The following is an 11,978-nucleotide window of genomic DNA, read 5'->3' as shown; positions in this document are numbered from 1 at the left end:
TTTAAGATTTTGGGAGGTTAGTGGAACTGCAGCACGGTATGCTATAATGGCCATAATAATATAGTTTTCCTGGGAAACGTTTCGGAAACCAAAAACAAGCGTTAATAGAACGCTTTGGGAAACAATAAGGGTTAGCTGGAGGTCCAGGGGCTTGCTCAGGTGTGCAGGAATCACCATGAGTGTGCAGGATTGAGGAACATCGCTGAAATTTTCCGACATTTAGAATCATCCGTATTAAATTAAACGGGGAATTGTGTCGCGCGCCCTGAAAGCGTCTTTCTCCATGACAACCGCGACACGCGCCTCTGCCTCCACTTCCGGTAAACACACTCACGCCCTAGGCTAGTGTTATTATGAGCGAAGTGCGAGATCTAGACGCCGTGGAAACACTTTCAGATGTTGATGTGTGTTACACGGTGTTTGAAGGCTCGTCGCAAGAGGATGTAGCTTACGCCAAAGTTTTCTGGAGCTCCCTGTGTCTACAGCCACCCATCGAGTCCAGCTTAGTTTCAGTGGACATTAAGCAGCGTCTGAAGGTAGCCAAGGCCCCGCAAAGTAGGGGTAAGTGTGTGTGTGTGTGTGTGTGTGAGAGAGAGAGAGAGAGAGAAGGAGGAAATAATCAGTGTTTTACATTTATAGAAGACAGGTCATTTTTTATCCTTTTATAATTTCATTCCTGTTATCAGTTGCATTATAAGACAAAAATGTAGCTTGTCATGTTGTCCCTGCACCCTGAAAATGACAGCAACAGATTTACCTCCGATCAGCACAGATTTAAGGGCAGATTCTGGACACGCCTTCCATAACTGTGCACATTTTTTATTACTGAAGTGATAACATTAGTACATCTTCACTAAGTTCTTATATAATATACACCGATCAGGCATAACATTATGACCACCTGCCTAATATTGTGTTGGTCCCCCTTTTGCTGCCAAAACAGCCCTGACCCGTCATGCATTGTGTATTCTGACAGCTTTCTATCAGAACCAGCATTAACTTCTTCAGCAGTTTGAGCAGCAGTAGCTCGTCTGTTGGATCGGATCACACGGTCCAGCCTTCGCGTCCCACGTGCATCAGTGAGCCTTGGCCGTCCATGACCCTGTCACCGGTTCACCACTGTTCCTTCCTTGGACCACTTTTGATAGATACTGCAGACCGGGAACACCCCACAAGAGCTGCAGTTTTGGAGATGCTCTGATCCAGTGGTCTAGCCATCACAATTTGGCCCTTCGTCAAACTCGCTCAAATCCTTACGCTTGTCCATTTTTCCTGCTTCTAACACATCAACTTTGAGGACGAAATGTTCACTTGCTGCTTAATATATCCCACCCACTAACAGGTGCCATGATGAGGAGATCATCAGTCTTATTCACTTCACCTCTCACTGGTCATAATGTTATGCCTGATCGGTGTGTAGATATGCCAAAAATTCTCTAAATACTGTATAAAGAAAACAGTCTTAGTAATATTGTTTCATCTTTCCTTTCAGTCAGCAATAATGTGCTCAAGCAGCCACCCTGGGCGAGTAAGTAGTCTTTCATTCATTTGAATAATTTCACACTGAATTCCAGCCGGACTGAAAATAAGATCTTACAGCAGAAAATGAAGAGATCTTACAAAAGGCTTACCAGCTACAGATGCAAGATGAGAAGCAGAGTTACCTGGAAATGGTGAGGACATGTTAAGCTGCATTATAAGCTATGCAAATTCCTTGTCATGATGGCTCACACAGAATAAAAGCTGTAAAGGGGGAAGTGCAAGAGGAAATGTTTCACATAGCCTTTGTTTAAGTATTGATAGATGGGGAAGATGGCTCATCCTCTCAGAACAGCTCGATTCTGCACTCTGTGATCTATGACGCTGCTGTTTTCCGGTGTGTGTGTGTGTGATGTACTGCATTATCTATTCCACCGTTATTTATTTATTTATTTTCAGATTTAGTGCTTGTGTTTAAAGCCAGTTAAATGCCGCTACTACTCAAGAAAAATCTTGCAACCTAGCAGGTGCAGATGAAGCTCATAAAATGTACTTATGCCCATCTGTAGTTTCGCTGAAGAGGAGCAATTTTCCCTGTGTAAATATTTCAGTGAAATTTTTGGATGCTGCCTGAATTAAATGAGGAGATTCTGTACAGTATGTCTGTTCAGAACAGATTCAGATTCTTGTGGGGGTATTTGGGCAAATATTACATTTTCACAGACATTCTTATATAGAGATTATATATATTGTACCATCTGCCGGTCAGTTATTTAGCTTAAATAATAAAGTGTGCAGTGAGAGGTTGATCAAAATATCTCTAATATCACTTTTACTGCAAGGTACAAATATACTGAAATACTGAAAGCAATTTTTCCATTGTTCTGTGTTACTGTGCCGGAGCCAGAAATACAGGGCTGTAATGAGCAATGAATCGAGATCAGATGAGTTTTTGCAGCGTGAGGATCTGGCAGCCAGAATCTGCTGTCTTTAAGCAAAAAAAAAAAAAATGCCTCGGCACACTGCATTAAGGAAATGAAGCTCCTACTTACATAATGGTGCACTTAAGATGTAAAGCGAATCAGGCGTATGCTGCAATCACACACCACTGCAAGCTAAACTGGGCCTTAATTGTGGCAGTTGTAATGATAGTCGGTGTTACAAACCCTTAACAGGAATATGAGACCGGGTGACAAGACACTGGCACACGCTACGAATTAGCAACGTCAGCAATTGGCTTCATCCGCCGTTTTAATATCGTGTGCACTACGGCCCATCTACAGAAATCAATAAACCTGCAGCCCACAAAATTAAGAGTCCAGATGGGAGTGTGTTTAAATACATAGCGGAATTCCTGTGAAGCATTAAATGGTTTATGGTCCCGGATGTGTTGTACGCTTCATATTACATCCTCATAAAACTCTCGTGAGTAATTGGCCATTTTTCTAATGTGTAAAGTAGCCTGTAGTACTTTTGATTTAGCGCCGGAGTTCCCCACTGCAGAGCACCAGAGAGCCAATCGGGGTAATGCGATCCCAGAAGCTGCCACCTTTAACCAGCTCTTTGTATTTCTGTCATGATGGATGCATCTGCGGAGCCTCCGGTGCTTGCCGCAGCTCACCGAGCGCGGCTGCTAATCGGATTAGCGGGCCCACGGCTTGCGGTTTGCAGGCTGGTTGCAGATCAATTCATCTGAAAGCGGCTAGGAGGATTCGGGGAGCATTGATTCTTTTCTCTTTTCTTGCAGATTCTGCTTAAAGAGGTGCACGTCGTTCAGTGGGAGACAGGAGACTGGTTTTAAAATGCAGATTTTTACAAAGAAAGTTTCTTAGAGCTCTTACAAGCCCAGCCATTTCCGATTTGAAATTCAAATGGACCAATAGAAGATCATTATCCTTGTTATCCCTGACATTTAGTATGTGTTTGACCCAAGTTCAGAGAATTCCAGCACCGCTGACGTCCACAGTCTTGGGTGGATTTTCCATAGGCTCGTCTACGGCATTTACTATAGAACAGTTCTGACTTAGACAACATATATTTTTATCCATTTACAGTTACATTTAATGGAATGTTGAGTAAATTAATTAGTTTCTGTCATCACTTACATTATAAACAGCCTTTCCTTCATTTCCTCTTTGTTACAAAGAAACCAGAAAGCCAACCACCCTGAAGACATTTCCATCACAGACAACTTGAGTTACAGCTTCACATCTGACTGATACAAAGACACTGGACACTCCTTTCTATAACTGATTAATAAACAGCTGAAAGCTTTGTATTCAATGTAAATTCACAAGCCATTGTGAAATACTGTAACATAAACCTGTGATTTGCTTTACAGCCAAACTAGTGTAAATAAATTCTTTCTGATGAATCTGAATCAAGATTTCTGATGAATAAAAGTGTGTAACAGTTATATTACATATATATGTAATAATTTACCTTTCAGTCATGTTTCTAATTTTCAATTTTGACACTTTATCAGCCTGAAGCGCTGCAAATATAAACCAAACAGTATTATCATGATGGTGATGTTTCTCTTTAATCAAGTTCTTTGGTTTAACCTGAAAAGTCAATACATGCACCCAAACAAATGACAGAATCCTACCGTTATCGTTCTCCAGTGACTCACAGGCATGTTACTCACTCACTCATCTTTTTTATTTCCACCCCGGTCACAATACCCTCTTATCTCTCCACAGGCTACTGAGACCTCTTGAACTGAAAGCTGATGGATTCATAGTCCACCAGAGACCTGATAATTTTCATACAATTCCTATTTAGTAATTGGCTTTTCTTCCCAAGAAAAAGTTTTTTTTTTTTTTTTTTTCCAAAGCTGACAACTGGAGAGAAATGACTGTTTTTAGAAGAAATAAATATAGGATTTTCCATCATGTGCTTGATACTCAGCTTGACATTGAATCAAAAATATTCTGTTCAGTGCAGCATCCACAGAAATGGATATATTTTTTGGAGAGAAACTGCTTCTGATTTCACTTTGAGTGCTTTTGCAGGAACATGGCATGAGTAATGTTTATCGCTAATGATAATAATCATATTGCATTACATTACTGTAACTGACTAACCTGCTCTTAAACGATGTCTGCTTGATGAATGGCTAACGAGACCATATTCAGAATGAAATCAATCAAATGACGTTAATTACCAGCCAGCCATGTAGCCACGAAGCGGGAGTGTTAAATCAGAGTTATGAGGCTTGTTTAGTAGTTGCAGTTTCTCTTGCCAGCTGGCTGCTGCATTCTCAGCCTCGTGGCCATAACGTGCATAGATTACTACTGGTGGAGACAAAGCTGGTTAGTTCTCTAACATCACAGCTTGCTTTCTTCACGCATCAGCCTCTTGTGTCTTTTTCCCATAGGCCAAAAAGCGTGACGAGATCATGGCCCTGTTGAAGAAGCAGAGAGAAGATCGGATTAAGGTAGGCACCACGTGTCAATCTCCCTTATAAAAACCATACTGCTGCTTCATTTTCTCTTCATCAGCCGATACGTCCATGCAAATCGTCCAATAGGCAATTCATCATTACAACCCTTTGCGGATTTGGGCAGAAGAGGATTCTTGTAGACAGCCAAGTGTTTTATTTCTCTCCTATCCATTAGAGTGCCCTGTCTCTCTTATCAGCACTTTTTCCTCAAAGCCTCAGCATTTTAGCCACTGTCCAAGCCCTGCAGATGAACAGGAAGATTGGACTGGCCTGGAAAGCGGCTCATTATGGACTCGCACGTCTCTTGGTGAAAATGATGATGATTATGTGGTTAAGCTGTTTTACCAATCATGATTAATCATAACCAGTTCTATCTGACATCACTGCTTGAGGAAAATGTGCATTAAAACAGCCCTGTGCAGACATTTCACATATTTTTTAATTCTTTCAGCCTCAGTATGTATTTCAATTTGACCCTTATATTGCTCTCATGTAACTAGGTTACTACAGTGGAATGTCTGTTGATGTTATTTTGATGTATTAGTTATCTTAATCATAATCACACCAGCTACTGTATTTCTCTAATCTGCAAATTACAGATACAGGTCCCTTATTTCCTTGTTGTGCGACACATTATCCTATGAATACCATCGTAACCTATTTGTATGCGATACTGATCAAATATCTCATTTAAAACTTCTTAGTAATTGATAGCATCGTGATCATAAACTGTTAACTGTGTGTTCTTCCACAGAAAGAAATGGTATCCCGTGTGCACAAGCCAAGTAGAGCTGAGCTGAATGAGAGGTACAAATGAACATCCGTGCTGTCAAACGATAAATTAGTTTAGTGAAATATCTAGGTTTAAACTGCTTACTATAAGAAGCATGGTGCGCGATAGAGCCCTGCATCGACTTGTGTGGACGCAGAGGCAGTAACCCGACAGGGAGTAGAGGATTTACTGCTGTGGGAGGGGAAGCTGTTTCGCTGATGCTGCTGCCATAAATTCCTTCAAATTAAAAACAAGGCAAACAAATAATACTCCCTTTTAATTCTTGAGAGAGGTATTACACAACTTTACTGTTACAGGAAAAGAGAATGTGTGTGTGTGTGCTGTATCCTTTTTAAACCTGATGTTAAGAAATAAGCCACATAAACATACATTGCACAAATATACCTCACTTTTAATAAAACACTAATAGTTTGTGATGATTTAAGACATTTGAAGCACAATTTCTGCAGGTTTTTCTTTCAAATGGTAAACGATTCCTGATGTAACCCGGCACATTAAGTGCTCGCTAATTACACTACGAGTTAGTCAATTAATCCATGAATCGGCTGGCAAAAATGTGAACAGCATGACATCCTTAGCGCTGGGTTTGACCTCACTGTCTTCTGTTTATTGGTATTTGAACTGTATATAAATGGTACCAATAAAGGTACCAGTCTGTACTTTTACTTTTCTCTGGGGCATGATCATTAATTGTGCATCTTTTGTACCTTTTGTTTCTTGGAAATGTGAATATAGTTTGTCTTTAAAAATAATTAAAGGTACAAAATGGGACCACCCATGTAGCTTTAAAGCATTACTCTTAAATCTAACTAAACTAAAGGTACATGAATCTTCTCTATAAACAGATATAGGATTAAACAATACAAAATATAGTACCACTCCAGCAATAAAGAAGAGTACAGCTCGGAGATAAAACAGTATCAGTGACAAATAACTAAGCATTTTGAAGCATGTGTAGTATATAATTTCATTTCTATTTCATATCATTTGCTGATTCTGATCTATTATGCTGTGTCTCTGCAGGTTTTCTTGCAAGACTCCTCTCGAGGTTCTGGATCAAGACATAAAGGAAGTCCGAGAACTTGTATAAAGTGTGCCACCAGCCTTTGGAAACCTAATACTATTATTTTGTTTGAAGAATATATGAATATGAATGGTACTTTGTATTAAACCTTTCCTGTCCACTTCTTGTGTAAAGCAGAAAAAAGTGAAAAGTCCAGTGTGAAGTTCTTTTAAAGCACATAAATTTCACTGTACACTATACTGCCAAAAGTTTTGGGACACCCCTCCAAATCATTGAATTCGGGTGTTTCAGCATACCAAGACATTTTGGACAATTTCATGCTCCCAACTTTGTGGGAACAGTTTGGGGATGACCCCTTCCTGTTCCAACATGACTGCACACCAGTGACCAAAGCAAGGTCCATAAAGACATGGACGAGCGAGTTTGTTGTGGAGGAACTTGACTGACCTGTACAGAGTCCTGACCTCAACCCCATAGAACATCTTTGGGATGAATTAGAGTGGAGACTGTGAGCCAGACCTTCTCATCCAACATCAGTTCCTGACCTCACGAATGCATTTCTAGAGGAATGGTCAAGAATGCCCATGAACACACTCCTAAACCTTGTGGAAAGCCTTCCCAGAAGAGTAAACTGTTATAGCTGCAAAGGGTGGACCAACTCCATTTTACATTCATGTGCATGTAAAGGCAGACGTCCGAAAACCTTTGGCAATATAGTGTGTGTCCATTTGACTTTTCTGTATAGGAATATACAGGAAGCTATGTAAAGGAAGCTGCTTTGAGACAATGCTCTTTGTTAAAAGCGCTATACAAATAAAATTGAATTGAAAAAAAAAAGTTCATATTAATATACCAAAGGCTGCTACATAAATATTAACGTTAGCTTCTAGTTAATATATATATATATATATATCTATCTCACGTTTTGTTTATAACATCTCGGATTAACAGCAGTCTAGCAATGTTGTCATTTTTACCAACAAATTGGGTCTAAAAAAACAAGTAATGGGTCAATTCAATCAATTAATTCAAACTCGAATTGGCTATTCAAATTGACCCAAAATGTTTGTTTGTTTGTTTGTTTCTAACGTAACAGTTCTAAGAGTGCTTGCCAAATATAGTTATAAATATCTAATTTATATACTTGCATCCTTCCACTGCCAATTATCATATATATATATATATATATAATTTCTGACAATAATGCGTATGCTTGAAGAGATAAAAGAGACTCCGCCCACCAGCAGCAGGCTAATTGAATTAATCTGAAGCTAATTAACGCGCTCGCGAGACCAAAAACCTCTCACACACTCCTCCCTGTCTTTCCTGCGTGCAGTGTGTGGAGACAGCATACGGTCCCACACACACACACACACACACACACACACACACCTCGCTCAGGCTGAGGATTGTCCGTTTTACTGTAAAACACGCATTTTGTTCTGTAATGGAAGCCTGAAAGGGGAAAAATGGATGTAAGGAGAGTTTTGGCTTTTTCAGCGCTGATGCTCAGTGTACCGGCTTCAGCATCCAGAGTGCTGAGTGGTAAGTGCGCGATTTCGCATTAAAAAAAATGATTTCCTGATTTAATGTGTGTAAATCTTGATTTCTGGTTGTTTCTGTTGGTTTCCGGTTTTAGATGGCATGACAATCCTTAGATGCTTAGAAACATTTTGACTAACATGTGCTTTGATGTCATAGCAAGTTTATAGCAAGTTCATTCCAGATCATTTCTGACACTCAATTTAAGATATGCAGAAATCAATAAGATGTCATCTTAACTGGCTGAAGGTATCATACTTGTGTCATTTTGTAATCCAGTAAATGTTACATACATTTACATTTTTTTTAATAAGGGACAGATCAGCTTGATAGAAATCCGGGCGTGGATTGAGATCAGTACTGAAAATCTCTCTGCGATGAGCTGAGGAAGAAACTTTAAGAGGAAACAAATTCACTGGGAACCGATCCTTTTCTGGTGGACGCCGAATAACATGATTAAAAACCCTTTCAGAATCCAAGTGTAGACAAACTGTATGGTGGGTTGAAAATGATGGTCAGTATGAGTATATTGTGAATAAGACAATTATACACTGATCAGGCATAACATTATGACCACCTGCCTAATATTGTGTTAGTCCCTCTTTTGCTGCCAAAACAGCCCTGATTCATCATACACTGTGTATTCTGACCCCTTTCTATCAGAACCAGCATTAACTTCTTCAGCAGTTTGAGCATCAGTAGCTCGTCTGTTGGATCGGATCACACGTGCCAGCCTTCTCTCCCCATGTGCATCAGTGAGCCTTAACCGCCCATGACCCTGTCACCGGTTCACCACTGGACCACTTTTGATAGATACTGACCACTGCAGACCGGGAACACCCCACAAGAGCTGCAGTTTTGGAGATGCTCTGATCCAGTGGTCTAGCCATCACAATTTGGCCCTTCATCAAACTCGCTCACATCCTTACGCTTGTCCATTTTTCCTGCTTCTAACACATCAACTTTGAGGATAAAATGTTCACTTGCTGCCTAATATATCCCACCCACTAACAGGTGCCATGACGAGGAGATCATCAGTCTTATTCACTTCACCTCTCACTGCTCATAATGCTAAGTCTGATCAGTGTATGCACATTAGACAGTCTACTCTATCTAAATATGATTTATTAAGCAAGGATGAGACGGTTTCTGTGAAGCACAAATCTTTAGGGACCATCCATAAGCTCCAAACAGAAGTAGAGAAAACGTCAGGATGAATCAGGGAGGTCTGATCCACATCAGTGGCCTACAACAAAAAATATTTTTAGACATTTCAGTGCCACTAAGTCTACCTTTTCTGCAACACTAAGCGCTATTTCACTTCACGTCCCCTATGGACTTTTTATAATATCCGCATCCTCTTTGTACTCGTTTCCTTTCTAGGCTTCTTTTGATCATGATTAAAGCATTTCTTTACTTTCTTTCCTTTACTGCCTGTAAACCCGACAGGTGGCGTAGTGCATGCTATAGATGTTTTAACGAGACGACATTGCAAATTGAACTAGTGAACTAAATAGGACATGGAAACGACGGGTTTATGTGCACTTTAGTATGCGGTATGTGGGATGGGACATAGATTTCATGGTCAAAACCTTGCAGGATACTGGTCTAATTAGGAGCTGGGTCATAGTAGGTACCGAAAAGGGGCCTCTTTGGTAATGAGGAAAAAATGTTTAGCATGAGATGTTTGGACTTTACAGGGATGAGATCGTAGTTCTTTGATTGAAATGTTGAACTAATTTGGGGGTATAATTCTACCCTAGTACTTTTCAGAAGAAGTCTGAAGAAGTATTCGGTCTAATGCTTTAGTCTTAATAGTCGATCCTTACGTAAAACATTTTGTAAAACCAAATTGCTAGTTTTAAGGACAAAAATGTTCATGATTAATCCATATAAATTACAAATGTGAACAAAGATGGATTTTTATTCAATTTCATGAAAACAAAAATGAATGATAACCCTCTATTCTTTAATATCTTACAAGAAATATCTTTACTTTAATAATAGTACTGCTAAACATATTATAGAATAAGCATTTGGGTAACATGCCGCATTCCTTTAGTTACACCATCATGCACCTAATCTTGTTTCACTCCTCCCCCAAAAGGCCAACATATATGCAAGCGGGGCACCAACAAGCCCTGTTACAAAATCGGCTACTTCGAGGACGGCTGGCGCAAGCTAAACTTCGAGGAGGCCCAGCGGGCATGCCGGAGCGACGGAGGAGACCTGCTCAGCATCGAGTCAGCGGCTGAGCAGAGTCTCATTGAGGGATTTATTCATGAGCTGAAAGCTTCAGATGGTGACTTTTGGATCGGTCTACGCAGAGATCCGAACTATGAGGAGAGCAGCGTCGACTGCGAGTCTCAGTACTACTGGCTGGATGGCAGCCGATCAAATTTCAGGTCTGAAGCGATGAGTTTCCTTGTATTGCATATTCCATTATTTATAACAGTATTAGAAAACATAGCTCTGCTGATCTCTAGCATTATGTAGTACCATTTAATTTGGGGTTTATTTATTTATTTATGGAGTGGAATTCGAATTAGAGGTCTTAATTTATATGCTGCAATTATTTCATGTGTTCTTTTGTGTTCATCTTGTACTTCCTCTGAATCTATTTCATAATGAGATATTGTTTCATAACATGAGATATTGCCTAGATATTTATCTGCCTATAATATTGGGGCAGTGGTGGCTCAAGTGGTTAAGTCTCTGGGTTGTTGACCGGAAAATTCCAGGGTTCACCACCCAGCACTACTGAACTGCCACTCTGACCCCAACCCTCCAAGGATGGGATATGCAAAAAAAAAAAAAAAAAATTCACTGTGCAGTTACGTATATTTGACAAATAAAGGCTAAAGTTACTGTAGCTGAAATAAATAAACATGCTTGGAGGAGAGCACTAATTGCCCTGTACTGCATACTTAAAGCTTAAAGATTCCTGTGATTCCTGACCTTGAGGTGAAAAACAGATTTTTTTTTGCATTTTCCATGGATATGAACAGGAACTGGCACACAGACGAGCCGTCCTGTGGTTACGAGGTGTGTGTGGTGATGTACCACCAACCATCAGCTTCTTCAGATGAGGGAAACAGCTACATGTTCCAGTGGAATGACGACAACTGTGAGACGAAGAACAATTTCATCTGCAAGTATACCAAAGGTGAGAGAATTCAGTGTGGGTTATAAGCCAGTAAGGGCCTGGTTTTGTTGTTTTGTTTTTAAGTGAAGGTTACATTTCTCCTGAATTAGGGTTATGGGGATATTATGGATATTTCACCCCTTTGGTATCCATCTTGTGGCCTGTTATTTAAACCACAACAATTTGCCCAAGTTATAAATATTAACGAGCAATAGGGTGATGCAGTGGAACCTCAGCATACGAATACCCTCTCTTATAAATTTTCACCTTAAGAACTCGCCTCCAGAATGAATTAAATTTGTATGCCGTGGTTCCACTGTACTATAGAACAATTAATTCTTCGATAAATTTGCATGCAATACCCAAAACAAGTCAGTTCCTGTTTTTACTTATATTATAGCTAACTTATAATTATTAAAACTTATACCGCTGACCCTGGAGACTCCTTCCATAAATGTTAAATAAATGAATCGACATCCTGGCTATTCAGATTCAGTAAATTAATGGCGCTGTAGTGTGAATGTATGTAGAGAATATATGATCCCAGGTG

At 39.9% G+C, this 11,978-nt stretch overlaps 2 protein-coding genes and 1 long non-coding RNA gene across 4 annotated transcripts in view; 2 read left to right on the top strand and 1 right to left on the bottom strand.

The window, feature by feature from the left end:
• Window positions 1–203: 203 nt before the first annotated feature.
• hoatz (HOATZ cilia and flagella associated protein) lies at window positions 204–7,548 on the top strand. 2 transcript variants are annotated; one of them, XM_058382497.1, is made up of 6 exons: window positions 204–561; window positions 1,493–1,528; window positions 1,603–1,673; window positions 4,859–4,918; window positions 5,679–5,731; window positions 6,741–7,548. In XM_058382497.1, the coding sequence occupies exons 1-6, from the start codon at window positions 354–356 to the stop codon at window positions 6,805–6,807; spliced, it is 495 nt and encodes a 164-aa protein (XP_058238480.1). In that variant the 5' UTR covers window positions 204–353; the 3' UTR covers window positions 6,808–7,548. The 2 variants fall into 2 exon arrangements, with proteins under 2 accessions (XP_058238480.1, XP_058238479.1); XM_058382496.1 differs by having other exon boundaries at window positions 209–561; window positions 1,600–1,673; window positions 6,741–7,547.
• LOC131347988 (uncharacterized) overlaps window positions 4,587–11,978 on the bottom strand; it is a 23,295-nt gene continuing 15,903 nt past the window's right edge. The window contains exon 3 of the long non-coding RNA XR_009203870.1: window positions 4,587–4,885. This is a non-coding gene — a long non-coding RNA (uncharacterized LOC131347988). The remainder of the gene's footprint in view (window positions 4,886–11,978) is intronic.
• Window positions 8,063–11,978, top strand: part of layna (layilin a) — a 9,017-nt gene continuing 5,101 nt past the window's right edge. The window contains exons 1-3 of the mRNA XM_058382495.1: window positions 8,063–8,286; window positions 10,391–10,688; window positions 11,292–11,449. Of these exons, the coding sequence (XP_058238478.1) occupies window positions 8,211–8,286; window positions 10,391–10,688; window positions 11,292–11,449 (532 nt within the window). The 5' untranslated portion in view covers window positions 8,063–8,210. The remainder of the gene's footprint in view (window positions 8,287–10,390; window positions 10,689–11,291; window positions 11,450–11,978) is intronic.

Source organism: Hemibagrus wyckioides, linkage group LG28 (assembly GCF_019097595.1).
Source record: "Hemibagrus wyckioides isolate EC202008001 linkage group LG28, SWU_Hwy_1.0, whole genome shotgun sequence".
NCBI classification, from domain to species: domain Eukaryota; kingdom Metazoa; phylum Chordata; class Actinopteri; order Siluriformes; family Bagridae; genus Hemibagrus; species Hemibagrus wyckioides.
This window is presented reverse-complemented; position numbering and strand designations above follow the sequence as displayed.